We start from the raw sequence: 25,903 nt of genomic DNA on the forward strand, positions 1-25,903 counted from the left end.
CCAAGATAGCCAGGTTCAAGTAGGAAGACTTAGCCAGGCTAACCTAAGCCTACATGGGGATGACAATGGGGAAAACCCATACAGACCTATTAGTAGACTTAACATGGGGTATGAGAGGAGGTCTCACTCAGGTGACTCCCACCACTCTCAGGCCTCTAGGGGATCCAATAACCCTGCTCAGAGAAGGATGACCTCTCCTGAGAGGAGGGAGCATGCATCAGGCTAGGATGAGGGAAGCTAATCTGAGGATTGAGAGGCAAGAACTTGAATTTGCCCTTGCCAAAGAGAAGCTTGCCCTAGCTAGAGAGCAGAAGTTGGGTGGGTCAAGACCCACTGGTGGCAGCAATATCCCTAAGGATAAAGACAGGTCCCATAAGAATTCTAAGCACCTGAGTAAGATAGTGCCCCCCTTCAAAGTTGGGGATGACATCCATAAGTGGATAACTGCTTTTGAAAGGGCATGCAAAGTCCAGCAGGTCCCCCAGAGTCAGTGGGCAGCTATCTTGTGGCTCTCCTTTGAAGAGAAAGGCAGAGATAAGCTCCTCACAGTTAGTGATGAGGATGCTAATAACTACCCTGTCCTGAAGAGTGCTCTAATTGATGGGTTTGGCCTAACCACTGAACAGTACACTGTACAGAACAGTTGATGTTCAGAGACACCCAGAAGACACAGACTCAGGACTGGACTGATTTTGTTGATTGTGCCACTAAGGCTCTGGAAGGTTGGTTACTGGGAAGTAAAGTTAAGGACTATACAGGATTGTATAATTTGATCATGAGAGAACAAATCCTTAATAATTGTCAGAACCAGTTGTTGCACCAACACCTGATTGACTCGGATCTGACCTCTCCCCAAGAATTGGGAAAGAAGTCAGACAAATGGGTCAGAACCAGGGTTAACTAGAAGCCCCAGAACCAAGGTGGTGATAAGAAGAAGGCAGACCAAAAGGGTGGGGATCAGAAACAAAAAGACCAGAAGTCTTCTTCGGGCCCCCAAAATACTTCTAAGGAGGGGGGCCCCAAAATTCCAAGAAAAACAAAGAAGGTCCAAAGAAACCTTGGTGTAATTACTGTAACACTGGTTTAGTGAGTGCACCAAGAAAGGGACAGACCCTACCACTGCACCCCCTAAGGCAACTGCACCCCCTAGTACAGTAAGCAGTGGTAGTTCCCAACCCAAGGCTATAGTGGGGTTAACCATGGTTACTGATGTGGATCCTGGAATAGTCAGGATTCCCACTCAGGCTGTCCTGATCTGTGATGTGGACATAGCTATGTCCACTACTGTGAGTCCCAATACTTTGGGCAAGTACAGACAGACACCTTTGATAAATGACAAAGTGGCTCAGGCCTACAGGGACACATGTGCCAGTGTCACTATGGTGACACCTAACTTTGTGGACCCTGGACAGATTGTACTGGGTGATAATTACCTGGTGACCAATGATAGCAATGTCACCACTACTCGTAGTGTGGCAGTTGTTAATTTCTCCTGGGGAGGGGTAACTGGCCTCAAAAGAGTTGTGGTAAGTGCAGACCTCCCAGTTGAATGTCTTTTGGGAAATGATCTAGAAAACTCAGTATGGTCAGAAGTGGAGTATAGGACTCATGCAGGGATGTTGGGTATTTCAGCACATGTCCTTGCTGTGACCAGGTCACAGGCCAAAAAGTGGTTACCTGAACAAGTGCTGGATCTTCAAACAATAGACCAGACACAACCCAAGAGAAAGAGCAAGAGGGTTAAGGTAGTGCCTTCCCCCCTGCCTCAGGTTGAGGATCAGCCCTCCCAGGAGGATGATTCTGTGATCCAAGAGGGAACTGTCCCAGAAGAGCTTGAGCCTGATCAGGTGGAGTTTCTTGGGACAGGTTGACCCTCCAGGGCAGATCTTAGGCAGGCTCAATTAGATTGTTCCTCTCTTGAACCCCTCAGACAGCAGGCTGCTGCTGGGAATGCTCAAGGTACCCATAAAGTGTATTGGGATGATGGGCTCCTTTATTCAGAGGCTAGAGACCCCAAGCCTGGTGCTTCCAGGAGGTTGGTTATACCTCTGCAATGTAGGGGCTTCCTTCTCACCTTGGCCCATGATATTCCCGTAGCAGGACACTTGGGCCAGAACAAGACTTGGGACATGCTTGTCCCTCACTTTCACTGGCCCCATATGTCAGAAGATACCAAGGAGTTTTGTCGCTCCTGTGTTACCTGCCAAGCCAGTGGCAAATCAGGTGGCACAACAAAGGCCCCCCTCATACCACTACCTGTGGTGGGGGTACCCTTTGAGAGAGTGGGGATAGACATTGTTGGACCAATGGACCCCCAAACAGCATCTGGGCACAGATTTATACTCTTGGTAGTGGATCATGCCACCAGGTATCCAGGAGCTATTCCCCTGAGGACCACAAAAGCTCCTGTTGTGGCAAGAGCCCTACTTGGAGTTTTCTCCAGAGTGGGCTTTCCAAAGGAGGTTGTCTCTGACAGAGGTACAAACCTCATGTCAGGATATTTGACTGCAATGTGGAAGGAGTGTGGTGTTAATTATAAATTCACTACACCCTACCATCCACAGTGCAATGGGCTTGTTGAAAGGTTCAACAAGACCCTCAAGGGTATGATTAAGGGTTTACCTGAAAAGCTTAGGCGAAGATGGGACATCCTTCTACCCTGCTTTCTGTTTGCTTACAGAGAGGTCCCACAAAAGGGGGTTGGCTACATCCCTTTTGAGCTTTTGTTTGGGCATCTGTAAGGGGACCCCTATGTCTGGTGAAGGAAGGATGGGAGTTACCTCTCAAAAAGCCTAAACAAGACATAGTGGACTATGTACTTGGTCTCCGCTCCAGGATGGCTGAGTATATGGAAAAGGCTTCTAAAAACCTTGAGGCTAGCCAAGAACTTCAAAAAGCTTGGCATGACCAAAAGGCTGTGCTGACTGAGTACCAGCCAGGACAGAAGGTGTGGGTGTTGGAGCCAGTGGCCCCAGCAGCACTCCAGGACAAATGGTCTGGACCCCACACCATTGTTGAGAAAAAGGGAGAGGTCACCTACTTGGTGGACCTTGGCACCCCTAGGAGCCCCCACAGGGTGCTCCATGTCAACCGACTCAAAGCATATGTTGACAGGGCAGACATGGGCTTGCTCATGGCTACAGATGAGGGACAGGAGGAAGAGCGTGACCTCCTCCCGGACCTGTTGACTCAGAACCCTGATGATGGTTCAGTTGATGGATTGGCCTTGGCAGGCAGCCTCACTGACCAGCAGCAACAGGACTGCAGACAAGTTCTGCAGGCCTTTAGACATATGTTTTCATTAACACCTAGTCAGACTAACTGGTGCACCCATTAGGTGGACACTGGTGACAGTCTGCCTTTCAAGAGTACGATCTACAGGCAACCTGACCATGTCAGGGACTGTATAAAGACTGAGGTGCAAAAAATGCTTGAGTTGGGAGTAATTGAGCCATCAGAGAGCCCCTGGGCCAGCCCAGTAGTCCTTGCACCAAAACCTCACACCCAAGATGGTAAGAGAGAGATGAGGTTATGTGTGGACTATAGAGGTCTCAATGCTGTCACTAGGACAGATGCTCACCCAATTCCAAGAGCAGATGAGCTCATTGATAGATTGGCTTCTGCCAAGTTTCTGAACACATTTGATTTGACAGCTGGCTATTGGCAAATTAGGTTAGCTGAAGATGCCAGGCCAAAACTGCTTTCTCAACCCCAGGAGGTCATTATCAATTTGTGGTAATGCCCTTTGGCTTGAAGAATGCACCTGCCACTTTCCAAAGGTTGGTGAACCAAGTCCTTACTGGGTTGGATGACTTTTGTGCAGCATATCTTGATGATATTGCTGTCTTCAGCTCCATCTGGGAGGATCACCTGAACCACCTGAAGAAGGTTTTAGAGGCCCTGCAAAAGGCAGGCCTAACTATAAAGGCCACAAAGTGCCAGATAGGGCAGAGTAAGGTTGTGTACCTGGGCCACCTTGTAGGCGAGGGTCCGGTTCAACCACTGGAGAGTAAGATCCAGACCATCAAGGACTGGGCTCCTCCAATTACCCAGACACAGGTCAGAGCTTTCTTGGGCCTGTCTGGTTACTACAGAAAATTTGTCAAGAATTATGGGTCCATTGTGACACCACTCAATGATTTGACTTCTAAGAAGATGCCAGAAAAGGTTCAGTGGACAGTTAGCTGTCAAAAGGCATTTGATGACCTGAAGAAGGCCATGTGCTCTGCACCTATCTTATAGAGTCCTGGTACTCCAAAGAGTTTATTGTCCAAACAGATGCTTTTGAGTTGGGGGTGGGAGCTGTGCTTTCACAACTTAATGTAGATGGTCAAGACCAGCCCATTGCTTTTATTAGCAGAAGGCTGACCCCTAGAGAGAAACGTTGGTCAGCTATTGAGAGGGAGGCCTTTGCTGTGGTTTGCGCCCTGAAGAAGTTGAGACCATACTTGTTTGGCACTCACTTCAAAATTGAGACCGACCATAAGCCCCTCTTGTGGCTAAATCAGATTTATGTATTTATGTATTTATTTATTTATGAAACTTTTATAGCGCACAACTACCCGGAGGTGTCTCGGCGCTGTAAGACAAAGGAACGTAGGATTGAAAAGCGTACTCACTGAATAAACAGCCAGGTTTTTACCGACTTTCTGAATATCATGAGGGATGGGCTGGACTTAATATGAAAAGGAAGGGCATTCCACAGTCTGGTGGTCGCGACTATGAATGCTCTGTCTCCCCCAAGATGATTTCTTAGTGCGTGGGATGGTCAAGCAGCGTGCTGAGGATGAGCGAAGAGTTCTGGAGGGCGTATATAAACAAAGTGCTTTTTTCAAGAACTCTGGTCCAACGTTGTTGATTGCTTTGTATCTTATACATAGAGCCTTGAATTTTATTCGGCATCTGATAGGTAACCAATGTAGTTGGCGGATGACTGAGGATATGGACTTAAATTTTGGTGTACCAGAAAGTAGCCTTGCTGCTGCGTTTTGCACTAATTGTAACTTGTTTAAAACTCTCTCCTGAGCATTCAGAAAGAGACCATTACAATAGTCGATCTTTGCCAAAACCAGCGTACACATGAGTTTTTCCCGCACTAAAGCGAAGGAAAGGGAGAAGCTTCTTTACCATTCTAAGAATGTTAAAGGATGCGGATAAACTGCATTTGCGTGATGAATGAATGAGAGCTTATCGTCAAACATCACCCTGAGGTTCCTGACCTTCTTTGCTGGTTGTGGCGGTGGTCCCAGGTCGGTTGGCCACCACATGGGGGACCAACTTGGTGATAAATTTCCAAAAGTCATTACCTCCGTTTTGTCGGAGTTTAGCTTTAGGCAATTTCGTGCCATCTAGGAACTGATGGTCAACATTCCCTCCTGGAAGCTGGCTGCCACTTGCAAATCATCGTTGTGTATTGCCAACACTAATTGAGTGTCATCGGCATATGACGTTAATCTCATCCCTAAGTTTTTAATGGTCCTAGCCAAGTCCGATACATAAATATTGAATATTGTCGGACTAATGGAGGATCCTTGTGGTACACCACATGGCAGAGAAAAAGTTGATGAATACAATTCTCCCAATTTCACCGATTGCGTGCGGTTAGCTAGAAAATTGGTGAGTAGTGTTTTAGCTTTATGCCCTATGCCCATGGCTGAGACACGGTCGATTAGAATGGAATGATCGACCGTGTCAAAAGCCGCGGACAAGTCCAATAGGACAAGAATCGCCGCTCCTCCTTGATCTAGGATCATCCTAATTTCATCGGCCGCTTTAATCAGAGCTGTCTCCGTCCCATGACCCTTCCTAAACCCAAATTGGGTCGAGTCCAAAAGATTATTAGAATCAATATCAATCAGATGAAGGGTGAGAATCCCAAACTGTTCAGGTGGTCCATTTCCCTACAGGGGATGGACTTTACAGTGGAGCACAGACCAGGGACTGACCATGGCAATGCAGATGGTCTCTCCAGGTATTTCCACTTAGAACATGAAGACACAACTGGTCAAGGTTAGTCTAATGTCCCTGCGTTGGGGGAGGTTATGTAGGAGAGTAGGAGAGTAGGGTATGCTTTCCTATGGTAACCCCATTTTTTGCTTTTTGCTTCACTGGTTTTCGACTTAATGTGGCTGTGGGCCTGCTAATCCGACCCACAGCCCTGCTGTTCTCTCTCTAAATTTCACATCATGTACTTTAGGTACATCACCAATTGGGATTTGGGTCACTCTTATGAGTCCCTGTACAGTGTACTATAGGTACCCAGGGCATAGGTGCACCCAAGGCCTACAAGGGGCTGCAGCATATCTTTTGCCACCCCTGGATGGCCATCCAAACTGACACAACTGGCTGATCACTCAGCTGGGCAAGGCTGTGTAATCACCCCTTGCTTAGATATATTATACCTATGTCTAACCTTATATCTGGACACATATACACCTGTAAGTCACTCCTATGGCAGGCCTTAACAATCCTGAAGGCAGAGTGCTTGGTTTTATGTGAGATGGTGCTCTAGCATGAGCTGAGCCTGTCTGCAGCTTTCGGAACCATGTCCTTATAGCTGTTCCAGGATATTGCCATACCATATACTTTTAAGTGCATTATGTACCTCGCGGTCAGATGCTAACTTTGGTTTGGCTTTATCAAAACATGTCGTGTAAGGTGTCATACGCTTTGGAATACTACCCCCTTGCCAATTCTGGCGACGGGGGTAGCATTCCACCCTTCTAGAGGGAAAAGACATGTTACTTCCATTAATCCCGGTTAAAGTTAACCAGAGCCTCAGCATCACAAAATGGATGATGCTGCCACAGACACAAGTCTGACCTCCTGCTGCTGGGAGTCCTTCCAGCGAGGGAGGCTTGGACAATAGGTTTCCTGTCACAGGGAGGTGCTAGCACCACCCCAGACAGGAGATAGTGTATTGGGGCAGGGAGGGCTGAATGAAACTAGACACTGCCTGGGACACACAAGGTGTCCCATGCATAGGCCAGTTCAAACCGGTGCTGGGGCACTCCAGCCGCAGCTGTGGCGCGAAACTGGACAAAGGGAAAGGGGTGTAACCACCCCCTACGAAACTCTGGACCCTTCGACATCCTACTCGACGTAGAAGACTGAAGAATCTCCCTTGTGGTCAAGGAGTGACCACCCTGTGCAAGCAGGCACCACCAAGCGCTCAACTGTTTGCTTTGTCGTTGCTCCTGCTGGAGCGCGAACTACAGAGCCTGACAAGACCCGGACTTCCAGACATCAAACAGCCCGATCCACAGGCACAGCAAAGCTGAGACCCGTGGAGGCGACGAGAGACGTGGGACCGGCCATCTTGGAAAGCCAGCGAATTGCTTTCCGTGCAACTTCTGAGGCACCCTCGAAGTTGTGCATTGGGGATTGAGAAGCCCCAGCCCCGAGCACCAACTGCACCGAAGATCACCTCTCCACACTCACCGAGTGCTGCGTGGGGCCATTTTGCATTTTCCTGCTCGACGCATCTGTCCGGTCACTTGGCCGTCGGCTAGTGGCCTCTGTGACGACGAATCTTTGAATTTCCAATGCTGGTCTGGTTGCTCCAGACTGGCCCTTGCTCCCCTGAAAAGGAGCAGCCCATCAGAACTTGCTGGTCTGATCCAGAAGCCATCTTCGATTCCTGCGTGGGTTGCATTTGCCAAGGCTTGTTGATTCCAAATCGAGAACCGACACCGCCAACAGCGAGAGCCTTCGTGGGACAGTCCGTGCCCAGCTCCTGGTCGTCGTCGACACCTCCTGGTCCACGTGGCAGCGGAGACAAACTTCACGACAGCACCTGATCGCATCCCGACATCGCCTGGTTCCTTCCTGGTTCCATCCGGGTAACTGGCTAGTGACCCAGACTCTGTCCCCTCTGCTTTCAGGTACTCTTCATCCTTGATCCGCCCTTGGATCCAACCGGACTCTTCTCTCCTGGTCGCCTGCAGCATCTTTTCTCCAAGGCTCCATAGAACTCCACGACGAAACCCGACACACTTTGACACCTATGCACCCGCTTCCTGTGGGTGAGGTAACGCGAGTACTGCGGTGCTCCTGTAAATGTTTACACTCCTAGTGTCCTAGTTTCAAGTGGTTAGTTTCTAGTCCAGTCGGAAGACTCCTTAAACTCTAACTTTCTATCTTTACGCACCCATTGACTTCTATGTGTGCACCCCTGTGCATTTAGACACTGCACCCGCACCCCGTGGGCCTTCTGCTCCCTAACAACTGTTAGTCCAGTGTAGCCCCAGCGATTCCCAAGGCCTTACCATTGTTCGTAACGTGGTTCTTATACCGCTTTTTTAGTATATGGTTTAGCGGGCCACCAGGGCCTATCCGTATTTGTGCAACTTTTGTATGTTATATTAAGTTACTTGTTATGCGCTTGTGCTCCTGTGCTCATAAAGAGTTCAGGGGGTTGTTTAGAAATAAATACATATATATTTTGAATATATAACCTGTGTGGTGTCCTTTCATTTGGTATTAAAAGGTTTGCATATGGTAAAACAGCTGGCTTCACATGCCCTCTTGAGTTTAGCCTAAGACTGCCTTTGTCCATGCTACCCCTAGGATAGCTGGTCTATAAGGTTGACTTTACAACCATCACCATATGGGTTGTTTGGACTGGTGCAAGGTGCTCACTAGAATAGTGAACATCATATACCAGGCCAACTTCTCACAAGTTGTTTCTTGACTAACTGTTATTTGGGTCATAAGAGGTACAAGTTCCATAGCTTTGTTGCATAGTCCTTCTTTTCGCACTGCAGATTCCTCAAAGGTGAAGAGACTCTCAGTTTGAACCTCTTGGATTGTAGCTAGAGAATTGTAGCTTGGACTGTAGATAGATGTCTGATACATTGGCCTACTGCTTATTTTCGGCCACATAGTGTGGTTTAATCAGGTAGATGGACACAAACCTGTTCTCCTTTTTACCAGCAAGGGGCGGCAGCAATACTGTTCTTGATCAATGGATTGCTAGGACAGGTAGTGGTTGTCTGTAAGAAGGCCCAAATTCCACCTTGTCAGAGGTCTTTTCTCTGACTAGATCCCCAAGCTTTGGGTTCCAGACAGGCCTTGCTGGGACAGTCGGTTTTTCTCCAGTAGTGGTTGGCCTCAGGATCATGTTGCTTTGTTTTGTTCTTATTTCTTTTTAGTCCTGTAAAACAGCCAAACGATCTTTGATATCAAAATCTTTTTGGTCCACCACTGATGTCTGACAATCAAGGTCCGTGACTAGCATTCTTGTCCCAAAAAGGACCTTATATGGAGTGATACCCATAGGAGAACTTCTTGGCAAGTTGTTAAGACTACGTTGGACACTTATTAGATGTTTGACCCACCCGTCACCCGAACCTAATACCCTAGCTGCTATAGATTGCTTTATGTCCCGGTTTTTTATCTTCACAACTGAATTTCACTCAGGATGGAATGGTCTAGAGTACCGCAATGGAACGCCAAAATTGGCCATAGCCTCTTTGTAAGCTCGAGAGCTAAAGGCAGGACCCTGGTCAGAATGTAGTGTGCCGACTGCGTATGTTTCGATAAAGACTCGCAAATCTTTTATAACAGTTCGAACATCAGCCGAGCACTGAGGCCACATCCTAATGAACAGTGTCTTAATATTTGTGGGATTGCATTTGTCCACAGGGACGTTTGCAGGTAGACCGTCTAATTCTGTCTAACAATGGTGTCTGTACTGGGCTTGCTTCGCTGTAGACAGGTATCTGGCGGCTTTCTGTGCTGCCATCTCTATTGTAGTCTATGCAGTCAATGACAAACATATGAATGTGAGCATTCATTCCAGACCACCAGTACGTCTCTTTTACAGTTCATATCGTTTTAGAGATGCCTTGATGTATCAGACCCTCTCCCAAATGTTCTTCGTATATCAAAGCTACTCTACGTTTCCTGTTTGGAATTACCCTATCCCCCACTCCAGGGATTCGAGCAAAAGGAACGCTGTTTGCATCAATTATATATGAGTATTCGAGTGGAAACCCTTTCGGTAATGCTTTATCACTGTCTTTGCTTGAAGCATTGACAGCCAGCAGTATTTCGCTGTCTATTTTCGTTTTTGAATGACTGATTGCAGCTAAGGAAGTCGTTTGCACAGCCCCTTTGCGGCTTCATCAGCCAATAAATTCCCTTCAACGTGAACACCATCACGTTGATGACTCAGCGTGTGTATCACATGAGTGTTTCGTAGTCCTTCTCGTAACTGAACTACTTGTTCCCAAAACATTTTATGCTTGATGGTGCCACCTTTTGCATCTTTGAAACCATTTTGAAGCTAGTTTTGCAAGTATTCATTGAAAGATTAAACACAATAATACGAATCGCACACTATGATTGTGGGGAATTCACGGTCCGTATTCTCAAGTTCCATCTTGAATGCTTGTAGTTCACCTTGCTGAGCTGTTCAATCTCCTAAGGATTGAGTTTTAGTGACCATGGGTCTAAATTTGCCATCACACCAACGACCTTTAACGATCGCGCACGCCGCACTATATGCTTGTTTAACCCCCCGCCCTGCCCCGTAGCGGGTTGAGCTAATCCCTCAGTATAAATTATACATTCATACTGGCCAAGAGGGAGAACTTCAGTAGGCAGAGGACATTCTTGCTCGTATTGTAGAAATGCTTGTGTTTTTAAATAAGGATCAAAAACGTATTCAACATTTGTTGCAGTAAGAGAATTAACCCATTGTATCCATCTTGGATGTAAAGCTTTAGCATTAGGAATGCTCGCTTTTGTCACTGCTTCTAAGGCAGGTACAGGTGTCACCACCATAATGCGCTTTCCCTGTGCGAGGGCTCTTTCTTTTGCTACAGCAGTTTGAACAGCTGTCAGAATTTTTTCTGTAGAAGTGAATTTAATTTCTGCTTGTGTGTACAAGTGTGATTTGTAGGCTATTGGTACTTTTTCACCTTCGTTAAAAGTTAATTACGTGAATCCGCATTGCCTGGAATGATTCGGATCACTAAGTTGCATATGTTTATGCGGGTTTGCAAATGTTTCGTTGCCAACATGTCTGTTTGCAATGAACGCAACATTTCTGTGTGTTTTTGTGTCCAATTTACTGTTTTAAAATCAGGTTTGATTAATTTCCTAGAGGGGTTTAACCCTTTCTGCGTAATTTAGAATGTAAGTTCTTCCGAAATTCAGGAAACCTAGAATTGACTGTAAGTTTTTCAGCGTTTTTGGTGGTTGGAGCAGCGCACACTTTTCTAAAAAGTTGGCTGCCAGGCTTTTGCCTTCACTTGATAATTCATATCCTAGGAAAAGGACGTTGAGTAGGGCAATTCTTGATTTCTTAAAAATGAATTTGTACCCCTCTGAGGCGAATCCAAGTATAATGGTGTTCACCCTGTTTAAGTGCCTATCCGAGTCATCGTCTGTCAGATAGATGTCATCGACATATGACAATGCCTCGTGATCATAAGTTTGTATTAACTCTGTTACCCTTGCTGAGAATAACCCAGGACAATTCTTGAATCCCTGAGGGAGCCGATAGAAGAGACGCTGTGTCCCCATTATTGAGAAAGCGGTCAAATACCCACTTTCTGGTGCAATGTTTTGACCGAAGAACCCATTTGAAATATCTAATGTGGTTTTATATTTTTCTAAGCACAACGTTATTCATTAATGCCGAACTGTGTGCATTCTGCACTGCAAATGTTTTGCAACAAGAGTTTAGATGTCTGTGATCCAATACTAGACGATATGTATTGTCTGGTTTGGAGACAGGAAACAAAGGATTGTTCATTGATGAGGTGCCTGTTTCAATCACCCCCTGGTATTCAATTTGATCTAAGATCTCCCTGACCTGTTTTTTAGTTTCTTGCTTAACTGGGTACTGTCTTTGTGCAGTTGGTCGATTTTTTAACTGGATTTATGGTGAGGAGAGTCCTTATCCCACCCTACATGATTTTTGTATAATGCAGGAGCTTGGGCAACTGCCCATTTTCTGGCATAAGTATACTTGAAATCAATTGGAATATGATTAGCGAAGGCTGGCATAATGATGTCTTCACCATGTGGCACTCCCTGACAAATTCTGGTGGCCAGTCTTGTTCAGCTAGAAGAATGTCATAACCCTTAGAAAGTCGCTCCCAAAAGAGTGCTCTCACTTTTCTTTGTATGTCTCCCTCCATCCGGAGTGTTATTTCATATAAATTATGTGGAGAACTAACCCTGGTGTCTGCAGTTTCAACTTGAATGAATTAATTCAAGTCCTCTGTCTCCAGAAGATCCTTCAGGTTCTGGTGAACTATTGTGACTTCTGCTGCGCTGTCCAACATTGTCTGAGCTCATTTTCCGTTCTTGAGTTGTGTCCTCAAGATCCTCGGCATGTCTGATTTGTAGACCTGCTACCATCTTTTTGGTGAATTGAGCTTTCTTGGTTTTCTGAACGTGTTGATCGTCTTTGGACTTCACGCGTTCTTCCTTGTTTTCTGACCGTCCTTTCGGCTTTCTGTGACGAAGTCTGAAAGGTACGAGAGGAACGTGTATCAGTATCTTCATATCTATCAGGTTTTCTCAAATTATCCCTATTCCTGAGGTTACTTATACCTCCTTTCAGAGGGCTCTTTTTGAGGAGACTTACTTGTAGTTTGTTCGCTATTTTCCCACTTCTTTTTAGAAGGAGTAGGAGTGTTTTTAGTAAAGACTTTTAACTGTATAATACTATTAAATTTTGTATGTTACTAAGTAAGTCCTCGTCCGACATTGATTCAATCTCAGGGTCTGGTGTATAGCCGGCTAAGACCGACCATGTTGCTCCTGGTCTACCTAGTGGACCGAGCCTGGTAATGTGATTTAAATGTTTTAGGGCGCCTTTAAACCAGAGCTCATGCTCCTGGTATGTGAGTGGAATTTCAATATCCTTCAAAGGAATGTATTCCTCTGGTGGATCATCTTCTTTGTAGAAGTGAAACACATGTGTTATTGGATTTGCTTCAGGGAAGACTATCCATGAATAGAGTACCTCTGTCTGGTGATATTCATGTGCATCTATCACAAAAACTGCCCTACCACCTCTTGATGTTAGGCCATGTTTTATAAGTTTTATAGTGATGGCTTTCCTTAAATTTAGAGGAATGGATATAGCATCCTCGTCTGTTTCTTGGAAACTTGTACAATTAAAAACTGCATTGGCTGGATCAGCCGCAGCTCCAGCGGTTTCGGTGTTGTTGCCGTTATTCGACATTGTTTAATGAAATTTGCAGAGCAAGTTTCAAGTAAACAAAGATAAGGTGCACAATATTTTGGAACACTGTATCCTTCAACGTTGAACAAACCAAAAAGCTAATACATAGGATTTTTTGTCCTACTTAGCTATGGCGGATATTATCCCTTTACCCACTCTAGATGTCTATTGGAGTATTACGGAAAAACGAGGTCTCTGAGAAAAGTACGACTGAGTTACTCCAGTATCTAGCGTTAAATCGGTGCCTTACCAAACCGTTGGAAAAAAGACAACAGGAGTATAACCGTTGACCAGATTGAGATCTGGGTGTATATGTGTAAGAGGTAACCGTATCTCAATAGGTATCACTATATCAACAGACACAATTGTATGAACAACATTACAAAAGATCTGAATTAAGAAAACCAGAGAAACTTGAATTTTGATTTTAGAAGTGCATACAGCATCATATATTCAAAGGCATATTCAGGTTGAAACAGTAAAATACATTATGTGATCAGCATCGGAGGTAAAGGCTGCGTAGGCAACCCAAGGGGGCTAGTGCGCTACGTGATAGTGAGACGGACGGTGACGGCGCAGGTGACATATAGGTGAAAGAAAAACAGCGAGGGGCGCACAAAGGCGAAAGTATGAAATTACAATATGTACAAAGTAGCTGGTTCCGCCTTGGTGAATAGGTATTTACAGTGAGTTGAGGAACCAGAGAGAAACATGCGCCGTTAATCGCACTGTATTGCTGGTCGACGGCGTTTCGATCCTATTCATTTAGGATCTTCATCAGGACCGGGTTGCCGATAGTTAAGGATGTTGGGATCCAGTCAGTAATTCTAAGGTAAGGAATTTGCGGTTAGATAGTCTCTACCAGATAAGGTGTTACCGAATGTAAGTAACTTGCTCAATAAAGCTAAGGAGGAAAGCGTAATCTTCCCCTCCAGTCTTGACATTGAATTGGATTGCTATGTGAAGTTACTGTAACATTCAATTTGTGAGGCGGCAAAAGTGTTTTGCTGTAGTCCATTTCATTGTGCTGTGGTATTGAGATAGATTTAGATCTTTGCACTGTAGAATTAAATGTGGAAATGTGCGTTTGTTAGTTCAGTTGCTTTTGATGCCATGTTTTATTGGCCCATATTTATTGTCGCTACCAAGGCAATATGATAATTTACAACCAAAGCATCCAGAGAAATGTGGAAGAAGGAAAATTGTTTGCTCCGTTTTCTCTGTTTGTACCTTCACCGTGTTTTTTTCTATTTACTCACAGAACCAACGAGGCAATTCTCTTAGCTCTGTATGAAGCAGTGCATTTGAACAGGAACTTCATTACGGTGTTGGCACAGGTATAGTCTTTGTGTTATTCAATTTACATACTGTTTTTGTGCCAAATACTCTGTAACTGTATTGATTTATACAAATTCTGCATTGTAGGTTATTCTTAATGACATGATAAAGCGAGATTTAACACATTGATGGACTTGGTTTCTTAGTATGTATCTAAACCAGGAATTTGAAATGAATGAATGATAAAGGATTGTTTGTGTGCCCGCTAGGCCGTTGCTTCATTTTGCGTCTTGCAGCTCACCATTTTGTGGCACAATCTGTCACGTTCTGATGTGTGTGTTTGTGCAATTTATATGCAAATTTATATAATCCCAATAGGTGCCTTTCAAGATCTGAGACTTTTCTAAGGGGTTAATTGAAGGGAGAGAGAGGCTTTGATATAAACATGCTGGAGTGTTTTACAGAGCACTGTACGTTTTTGTTATTGAGGAAAACAAAACCATTAGTTAAGCAAGCATTGGCACACTGGCATTGATCTGTATCTATTCCAAAAAGCCTAATTGGAACTTCAGCACTCTGCCAAATCGCATTGTGTGATAATAGACCCATTATGTTTTGTATAATTTTCTGTTTGTTGATTGAAAGGGAAGCAGAAAAACAAAACAGGAGCTCAGATTCAGTGCGGTCATGGCAGCTGAATCTCATAAGACAAATGTCCTTTTCTTTATAAAGTCGATGGCAGTCGGGGTTAACCTCCATTTAAGCTCTTTCAAATGTTACATTTAAGAGAATTGATTATGAGATTGCCCCAAGTGTTACATATGAACAAGGGGGCAAGCCGAGATTTCGGCCTCTTTTTTCAGTAAATGTATGTAAAAAGAAGAATACTATAGTAAAGAAACACATCAATGCCAAATACAGTATACTAACTCATAAAGTAGATTTTTTCGTTTCAATTTACTTTGACTGTGCCTTAATGACGAAGCAATGACATCAACCCTAAAATTGTTCTTGCACTAACTTTCTCTACTTGTAGCCCTATTTAAATGCAGTTCTTAGCATAACCAGAATTTCAACTTCAGATTTCAAAAAATTACCCTATTTCATTTGTTTTTAATTTTAACCTTCATTATAACCAAAGAATAAAGGTTTATTTCTTTATTTTGTGCACATTAGGGTGTATCTTTATTACAGTTTCTTATTTTAACACGATGCCACTTCAACAGCTGACACTTTAACCTCTAATCTAATGTTCTCCTTACATAGGATCACATAGGATTTTGGGCAGCCATCAGAACTTTGGCCACATATGGGATCAATACATTGGAAAGTTCCACAAAGAACTCAATGGTTCAATTGTACAGCTTTTACTACAGCTTGGGTGGGAAATTCAAGTCCAGAATAGCACACGTCAGAGCTGTATTAGCAGATATATTGCATTCATTTGATAGTTCCACTGTTGGACTTCTGTTGATATTTTCGTATCGCACATCTCGTTAGTTACCTGGAATAATATTTTGTGCCATTCAGTGGAAGACAATAACATAGAACAATACCACTATGCAATGTGCTTGCGAATGCGCTGAGGTGCAGAACTGTTGATTCTTAGAGAATATAAACTTTTTATTTTTCAAATTCCTGGGAATTCTGTAATAAAAAGTGGCAGGTCCTTTCTTCAGCGGCTAAATGCAGCCCTGCCTAAATGTACCTTTCAGATTTAGAGAACATAAACTAAAACAGCATTATATGGGTCAGTCCATTAATTTGGGGGTGCCTATGCTCCATCCTTATCGGTCTGTTTATCCTGCAAAGCAGCACTTTATCTATATCTGATGAATGCAGCAAAAATGACGACATCAGACCTTGACCTTTTAGCTAATGCATTACTGCAGCTTAGATTTACAACAAGTGGCCGCACATGATTCTTCAGACACAAATTGCTGCACCCCATATGTACAACAAAATACATTGAGATTTGTGCATTTTGATAGCAGGAGTCAGATTAGGTCAGTGTTAAAATAGGACTCCCATGGACCCCAGATTTGGTCTCTGTTTGTTTTGGGCAGCCTCTGGTTGGAATAACAGGGCTTCTGTGCGAGCCCATAAGTCACTCATCTGTTGAGGACGCATGTTTATATCTCTAAATCCTATTGATGATCCAAACTCAGATTAAATAGAGCCTAAAGAGTTTGCACCCCCTAGTCTCTCCCTTTCCCCATGACACTATATCAGATGGATATTACATCCACCACATGGAGTGCAGAAAGTCTCTCTTCTTAGAACCACACTTCAAACAGTTGGGGGGCAAAAGTATTTCATGTGTCAAAGATGTATGTTTCTCTTCCAGGGGATCCTCATCAAAGTCATAAGCATTAGAATATTCCCGCCCATGCGCGGGACCCCGGAAACAGTAAATTATATGTGCCCCACATATATATAACCATATATATATATATATATATATAAGCATATATATATATATATATATATATATATATATACAAATAAGCAATTGCAGCCAAATAAATATCAGAGCTGAATATGCAGTAAAGAATTTCCATTATACATGAAAGAAATGCATTAGAAACATGAGAAACAACAGCAAAGCTTGTTTAGAAACTGTTTTAATGCTCAAAAACAGTAGAAATTCTCATAAACCACTGAAAGCATAGAAAGCTCCCAGGCTGCATTGCAAATACCCAGTCTAAAAGACTGAACAGCTAACCTGTAGCTGCATCGCAGTAAACTGACACTGTGCCTTTAAGGCACTCCTGACCCCCAGCTTCCCATCATGCCTCAGGGGAGACATTTAGGTCAGTTGTTCTTTCCGGCTCCTTCTAGAAGGATCCTGACAACACAGCTCCACTCCTTTTCTGATTTCTGTCAGAAAATTCATTCTTTTTCACAACTTTTATTACTTACTTAGACGTCTTTTGACTCTAGAAGTCAGTAGCTGTCTTTTTTTGGCAGTTTAGGGCATTTTCTGGCTTTGAAAATGCCTTCTCTTTTTGACTCTTGTCCTTCTTGTGGGAAAAAGAAGGCCAGGTCAGACTCACATGAGGTCTGTAGTCTCTGTCTTCCTGAGGATCATGATCCCAAGACCTTTCCTCTTTGTCAGACCCTTACCAGCAGGACTTTGAAGGACAGGGCGAGGATTCGCCTATATGGTCTGGCAAGTCAATCTAGAGGTAGGTCCCCTGTGAAGAAGGGATCCAAGAGGCCTAGATCCGCTTCTAGGCACACGTCCTCGCGTCCCTCTGCATCAGCGTTGGGCTGGGCGCTGAGAAAAGACCTTCAAGAGGGATATTCGTCGAAGAAAAGACCGTCGATGGCGGGCTCGCCGTCGAAAAAAAGGCTCGTTGACGTCGAAGATTCTGTATCCTCCGCCGCCGTCGTCATCTAGGCAACAATCGGCGTCGACGGACAAGTCTCCTCCGCGGTCGTCAACCCGGCGACGATCAGCGTCGAGGACAAGAGACCCTCCGCCATCGTCAACCAGGCGACGATCAGCGTCGAGAACAAGGGACCCTCTGCCATCGTCAACCCGGTGACGATCGGCGTCGAGAACCCGAGACCCTCCGCTGTCGTCAACCCGGCGACGATCAGCGTCGAGGAGTATCACCCCTCTGCCATCGTCAACCTGGCGACGATCGGCGTAGAGGAACAAAACCCCTCCTCCATCGTCATCTCGACGACGTTCGGCGTCGAGGGGTAAAGACCTTCCGTCGGTGTTGGCAGGACGCTCGACGTCGAGGGCAGGCTCTCTACGATCATCGCAGTCCCACCAGCGATTTATCGTCGAGTGCACGGACCCCTCCGCCGTCGCCATCACAGCGGCGACCGGCATCGAGGCGTGGGTCTCCAGCGTCGTCTCGACGGCGCTCGGCGTCGAGGGATAGAAGAACCCCTCCGCAGCCTGCTAGAACGTCCAGGAGGCGTTCGACGTCGACGGACAGGCGTCGAGAGAGCGTTCTCCAGCTCACCGCAGGTCGCCGTCCAGCCGACGTTCGACGTCGAGCAGACGGCGGGATCATAGACAGCACAGATCGCTGTCGAGAGCGCGCTCGACGTCGAGACATGGCTCGAGGTCGAGGGAGGCTTCAGTGGTGCTGGTAACGGAGTCAGCTTCGCGCCACTCGTTTTCCCATTCCAGAAAGCAAATCTGCCTCCCCGAAAGTGGCTGCACGTGCCCGAAAGCCTTCCTCAAGATCCAAAGAGGCCCAGATGGCTGCTAGGTTGTCCCCTAGATGGCAATTGCCGTTAAGTCACTGGCGGGACTCTGGCGCAACCAAGCGTATGCAGGAGTATGCCAGCTCTGTGCATCGTTCACCTCTTCAGAGACTGGTTGAGGAGGCAGACACGAAAAGTCCTCCCAGACGCACATCTCCAGAGAGAAGGGTCGTGAGATCACGTTCTCCGAGGCGAGAGGAACGCGTCGGAAGGTCGCAGGAGCGAAGGCGCAAGGAGCATCAGCGAAGGAGAAGGACACCATCTACCTCCTCTTCTTCCTCCATCCGCTCCTCAAGGAGGAATTACTCTCCCACACTATCGGACAGCCCACTTTCCAGGGTCTCTCCCATAAATGATATAAACACCTATCATGATGTCCTGCAGAGAGGTGCCAAGAAACTCAATATTGAGATGTCAGTTCCGCAAGTCACGACTACGTTGATTTTCGAGACACTCCACCAGAAAACGGCATCTCGTCCTCTGCTTCCGTTAGTCCCGGGGATCTTGGACCCCGTCATGGACACTTTTCTGACGCCAGCGACTATAAAAGCAGTGCCAGCGTGTCTCCTAAAAAAGTATAAACCGGCTTCAAGGGTCTTTGTCAGAACAGATCCACCTGCAGACTCCGTGATTGTGGCGGCTGCCAAAAAGACTCATGCGGTGTCCGCCACCTCTTCCGTGCCACCTGACAAAGAGAGCAGATCCCAAGACTCGTGGGGTCGTAGAGCCTGTACATCTGCGGCCTCCTCTCTTAAGGTTTCCAGCGCGGCTGCGTTGCTTGGCCGTTATGATAGAGCTCTCTGGGACTCTTTGGAACGTTTTAAAACCAAGCTTCCCAAACAAGATCAAAAGGATTTCGATGAGATTGTCAGGGAGGGGTCCCTGGTGGCTAATCAGATGATTAGTACGGCGGCGGATGGGCCGGTTCTCTCTGCCCATTCCTACGCTCATGGAGTATGCGCCAGGAGGTCGGCCTGGTTAAGGCTCACAGGCCTGAAACCTGATGCCCAACAGAGAATCCTCAACCTTCCCTTTTCTGGTTCTTCTCTCTTCGGAACTCATGCAGAAGAAGAGATGGCGCGGATGAAAACAGAGTTGGACACTGTTAAAGCGGTTGGTTTAGAGAAGAAGAAAGAATTCAAGTGCCGCTACGAGTCTAACCAACGCAAGTGGCCCTCAACAGAGGGTTCGGCGAAATCCTCCATTTCCTAGTGGATTCAACAGCGCAATCTGAGGGTGGGAGTTCCTTTTCATCAGCCCCTCCCTGTACAATCCATAGTGACGGACGCGTCTCTCCAAGGCTGGGGGGCGCACATTGGGCGCCTCCAGATACAGGGGCGGTGGTCGACCAAGGAGCAGTCTTACCACATAAACATGCTGGAGCTTCGAGCAGTCCTTCTAGCTCTGAAAGCTTTTCTGCCTGCCATAGAATCGGAGTCGGTGCTAGTCCAGACTGACAACACGACGACCATGTTCTACCTGAACAAACAGGGCGGAACCCGGTCGCGTCCCCTCTCCCTGGAGTCGCAGGCGATCTGGCACTGGCTGCTCGCCAGGAACCTCACAGTGGTGGCAGTGCACCTGCCAGGCGAGCTAAACATCAAAGCAGATGCACTCAGCAGGCACTTCGAAGACCAACCAGACTGTGTGCTGCACGACGAGGTGGTGGCAGACCTCTTCCATCCGTGGGGTCATCTGGAAATAGACCTTTTCGCAGACGACGTAAACGCAAAATGCCACGCCTTCGCGTCCAGATTCCATCGTCCACGGACACGAGGGAATGCACTGTTGATGGACTGGTCAGGGACCTTTGCTTACGCTTTTCCTCCTCTGTCCCTGATCTTGAAGGTGGTGTCCAAGCTCCTCAGATCAGACATGACCATGAGCCTGGTAGCTCCGGATTGGCCACGGCAGTGGTGGTACCCGGTCCTTCTTCATCTGTTGGTACTTCCACACAGGAGGTTGCCCTGCAGGCCGGACCTTCTGTCCAAGATGGGGGGGGGTGGATTCTTCATCCCAACCTTCCCTCCCTGAACTTAACAGCATGGCTCCTGAGGTCCTCCAATACGGACATTTGAATCTGCCTCCTGATTGTATGCATATATTGAGAGAAGCCAAAAGGCCCTCCACAAGAACGTCTTACGCGTTTAAGTGGAAGAGGTTTTTTCTTTGGTGTAGGGAACGTCACCTGGATCCGACCAAGGGCCAGGAGGATGTTATTCTCCCTTACCTCCTACACTTAGCAAGATCTGGTCTTAAGTATGCTTCCATCAGAGTGCATTTGTCTGCCATTACGGCCTATAGGAAGTCTCCTACGCAGCCTTTTTAGGTCTCGCCAGACGTAAGCAAAAAGCAAAGCTTTTTGCTGTCTATGCGAGACAACTATAGCAGTTACTTTTCGGGGACGGAGGACAGCAGAGTTCCACGCGCTTTCCCTTGCCGAGATTGCACCTCGGGAGCGCGCACGTCGCCGTGCCTCATATTCCCATTGCAAACAAAGCCACTCTCACGCATGCGCACATCCACACACTGCATACACACACGCACCCCCCCTTAAACAGACACACGCTGCATACACACAGGAGCGCACCTACACACACGCACGCACACACGCACGCATACGGAGACCCCCCCCCCCGCCGCCGCCATAGAAGCGCCCCCGGCCGCCGCAGACATAGAAGCGCCCCCGGCCGCCGCAGACATAGAAGCGCCCCCGGCCGCCGCATACATGAGGCCTCACGCCCCTCCTCTCTATGCGGGACTCACCGGGTCGGCTGGCGCTCGGCGGGCCGGTCTCTCCTTCTCCAGCGGGGGCTCCCTCTTCTGCACGGGCCCCCCGCCATGGCTGGCACGGCATCTCCGGTCTCCCTCACTACTCGGGAGACCGACCGGAGGACAACAGGCAAAGCTTGAGCAAGGCAGTGGGAGCGGGCACACCTCTTCCCGGCCCCGCCCACAATCAGGCGGCGGGCCGGACATCTGCTTCCGGTGTTTTCCTCCGGGCTGCGGCGGTGATTGTTCTCTCGTCTTGTCTTAGTGGGCGTGTGCACACCAGTCCAGCTCTGTGGTTAAACATGTATTTTTCAATACTGTCTACATTGCCTTGTTAAAAATATGGACGAACAATCAAATTATGAATACTCTTCAAGAACGGCTGCCCGTCTCTCCCCCTTGTTCCTTCGCTACTGGTATGTTGCGAAGCAGACTGCAGAGCAGTCACGGATGCCGGAAATTGACTCTTCCACGTTTGTATGGTTTGGCATCCCGCTTTTCATTTCCTTTTTCTACGATTGGCTGCGCATGCTGAAGGTCGTAGCCTACTTGCATAATGCCAGCATGCTGTCAGAGGTATTGGACTGCAGTGAGTTTGCCCAGATTCACGGGATGTTAAGACCTTGCCGGGACTCAAATCTCTATTTCACCAGCTGTGCTTTCTGTCGTTCCCCCCACGCCCTTCCCCTGAGTTACGCTGCCCCTGTACTTTAAAATTCCGTTTCCAGGGGGGCATGAGACATTGTAGTCCTTCCACTTTCCCTTTTTAAGCATATTGGGGCTTCAGAGCCTGGGGCGTCCATGTGCCTTTCTTATTTTCTACATGAGCCCAATTTTATCATGCTCCGCCACCCGCCCCCATCGCTGTCATGTGTCATCACTGCTTGTAAACCTGTTAACAAGCCATAACACGCACATTCCAGAGCCCCACGCTACTGTGGTGGTCCGCAAAAGCCTCTACACATTACATTTCCCTACCATCGCTGCGCTCTCCAGCCTCTTTCCATTTTTCAGCAGCAGGCAGAGAAAATGTCATAACGATGCACTCTGCGGGCTGCTACTGGTCATTTAATAATGCAGATGCCGTTTGGAAGGTTGTATGATATAGCGCAGGAGCCCTACGAGAGAAAAAGAACAAGCATTTGCCCATGCAATAGGTCTCGCATTTACTAGAGTTTGAGCTATTGGCATTGTAGATTATAATGCCTTTTGTTAATGTGTTGGTCTTTGAAACAAATTAATAAAATGCATTGTCATTTACAATGCCAAAAGCATAAACTCTCGCAAATGCGAGACCTATTGCATTGTAAATGCTTGTTTTCCAGATGCAAGTGGTTAAGGACTTCTTACAGGGGTTAAAGAAAGTTTACCCCCCTGTTCGAAGCCCTTCTCCTCCTTGGGAGCTTAATTTGGTATTGTCCAAACTGATGGGTCCCCCGTTTGAACCAATACATCGGGCTTCCCTTCAACATTTATCCTGGAAGGCCGCCTTTCTGGTTGCCATTACATCGGCTCGCAGAGTCCGCGAGATCCAGGCACTGTGCACCAATGAGCCTTACACTGTGTTCCATCACAACAGAGTAGTGCTAAGGGCCCATCCTTCTTTTCTCCCTAAGGTGGTGTCTGATTTTCACATCAATCAGTCCATTTCCTTACCGTCTTTCTTTCCTAATCCTGCATCCCCAGCTGAGCAGGCTCTTCACTCTCTAGACCTCAAGAGGGTACTTAAATTTTACCTTAATAGTACTAAAGGTATAAGAAAGACAGACCAGTTATTTGTCAACTATGGCACCATGAGAACAGGGTTTCCTGCAGCGAAAAGATCTATTTCTAGAGGGATTGTATCCTCTATCACCATGGCTTACCAGCTGGCGAAAAGGCCCTTACCTTTACCTCCCAAAGCGCATTCCACCAGGGGGAAAGCGGCCACAGTGGCGTTCTTGCATGACGTCCCCATGTCTGAGATTTTGCAAGGCTGCGACCTGGAAATCAGTTCATACCTTTACGAGGCACTACTGCCTAGAATCTGATTCCAGGGCTGATGCTCAAGTAGGCCAGGCCTCTTTGAGGCATCTGTTTGGATAGGGCTCTATCCTACCTTGGTTTTTTTTCCCCGAGCGTTCTTATCATGTTTTTTCATGTATTTTACTTTGCACGCAGGGAGATGAGGTGAGTCTCGCTATTCTATTCTAATGCTTATGACTATTGATGAGGATCCCCTGGAAGAGAAGGATTAGTTACTTACCTGTAGTTCTAGTTCTCTTCCAGGGGTATCCTCATCAAAGTCATAGTCATAAGCAACCCTCCCCCCTCCCCGGGCAAAGGATTGCTATTTGTTTGGAGATATTGTTAGCCTATGTTCTATGGTTTATTCAGTCTCCGCAAAGAACAACTGACCTAACTGTCTCCCCTGAGGCATGATGGGAAGCTGGGGGTCAGGAGTGCCTTAAAGGCACAGTGTCAGTTTACTGCTATGCAGCTACAGGTTAGCTGTTCAGTCTTTTTATACTGGGTATTTGCAATGCAGCCTGGGAGCTTTCTATGCATTCAGTGGTTTATGAGAATTTCTACTGTTTTCTGAGCATTAAAACAGTTTCTAAACAAGCTTTGCTGTTGTTTCTCATGTTTCTAATGCATTTCTTTCATGTATAATGGAAATTCTTTACTGCATATTCAGCTCTGATATTTATTTGGCTGCAATTGCTTATTTGTATATATATATATGCTTATATATATATATATATATATATATATATATATGGTTATATATATGTGGGGCACATATAATTTAGTTTTTCCGGGGTCCCGCGCATGGGCGGGAATATTCTAATGCTTATGACTTTGATGAGGATACCCCTGGAAGAGAACTAGGATTACAGGTAAGTAACTAATCCATATAGGATGCCAGATGAAAAGTATTAAATCTTTTTTCTTAAGATCGCTGTCGCTGTTTGAACCATTTTTTTCTCCTTCCACTGCTTGTTAGTTAGTGTTTCGAGTCTGACTTTCCAAGCAGCCGTCACATGCAGTAAACGATTTAATAATCCCATTTGATATATCGATGAGATCTAACCCAGAAATCTTTCCATACCTTTCACTTTCTTCCGCCATGTATGTTCTGACCCAAATAGCGTTCTTTCTTGTTATTCGACCCTCCTAGACCCCCATGTTCATTGCCTGGCTGGAGATTCCCCGCTGCAATATGTCCACCATAGAGGATATGTAGGGGACTCAAATGCTCAATGTTTCATTTTACCCGCAGGAATGCTTCTTGATTTTAACAACCATTTATTCAAAATATCAGATGTGTGGGCCAGTAACACAGCTATATAGTCACCTTCAAAATATGATTCCTAACACTTCAACATAGGCATCTTGGGACCATTTTGTGCCTATAAAATGATTTGGGGATTTGATGTGATGTTGAAAGATAATTAAAATGAAGATCCTGCCTAGATTTCTATATCTTTTTCGGTCTATACCTTTAAGAGTGTGTAATACTTATTTTAGCAGATTGGAGGGTATCATCAGCAGCTTCATATGGGGGTATAAGAAAGCACGACGGGCGCTATCTCTGCTAAAACTCCCCTATGACCAAGGCGGACTTGGGTTACCAGACTTTAAGTTATACTATTGGGCTGCTTTCTTAACTCGCTTTCACAGCCTACTTATCCCCGACAAACGTCTTTATTTTCATAAATTTATATTAGGGGGGGAGGCTATTATGTTCTTGTACAGGCTCAATGACCCCAATTACTTTAAACGAGTACGGTTCAAGACAATTCGAGACACGGTAAATATCTGGCGATCTATCCTTAATAGGAATAATATCTCCCTATTTCATGCTAAAACACCAATTTGGCATAATCCAGGGTTACCAGGTGTTTTTCACGACTCAGCTAGTAGTATGTTTTCGGATAATGGCATAAACAATTTGGGAGACTTATATGATCATACTGGATTTTTTACTTTTGAAAAGCTAAAGACGATGTATAACTTACCAGAAAGGGCTTGGTTTAAATACAATCAGATCAAGGATTACATTACCCGTAGAACAGGCCTTGATAGTATATCTGAATCCGAAATCTGGAGTTGTATGTATAGGGATTCTGACAAGGCACTGATCAGCTGTGGTTATAAGATATTTTCTATTTTACACAAGGATGATATCAGTAAAGTGGCAGAAAAATGGAGCACAAAGCTAGATGTGAATGTAACACCAGATATGATAACCTCCTCACTAAACAGCCTAAATAATGCAGTTCAATCATCAAATCTGAAACTACAGCTGTTCAGAACTTGGTTTCATCTGTACTACTCTCCAGATAGGATTCTAAAATGGGCTTGTAATAATGAATCGAATGAATCGAACGATCGCACAAAATGCCCTAAATGTGCACTCAAGGGGGCAAATAT

The 25,903-nt window shown here is 46.0% G+C and overlaps 1 protein-coding gene across 1 annotated transcript in view; it reads left to right on the plus strand.

The window, feature by feature from the left end:
• Positions 1 to 25,903, plus strand: part of ARMH3 (armadillo like helical domain containing 3) — a 693,715-nt gene that overhangs the window by 280,705 nt on the left and 387,107 nt on the right. The window contains exon 13 of the mRNA XM_078643614.1: positions 14,469 to 14,544. Coding sequence (XP_078499740.1) covers positions 14,469 to 14,544 — 76 coding nt within the window. The remainder of the gene's footprint in view (positions 1 to 14,468; positions 14,545 to 25,903) is intronic.

The sequence above is a fragment of the Lissotriton helveticus genome, chromosome 5_1 (assembly GCF_964261635.1).
Source record: "Lissotriton helveticus chromosome 5_1, aLisHel1.1, whole genome shotgun sequence".
Lineage (NCBI taxonomy): Eukaryota > Metazoa > Chordata > Amphibia > Caudata > Salamandridae > Lissotriton > Lissotriton helveticus.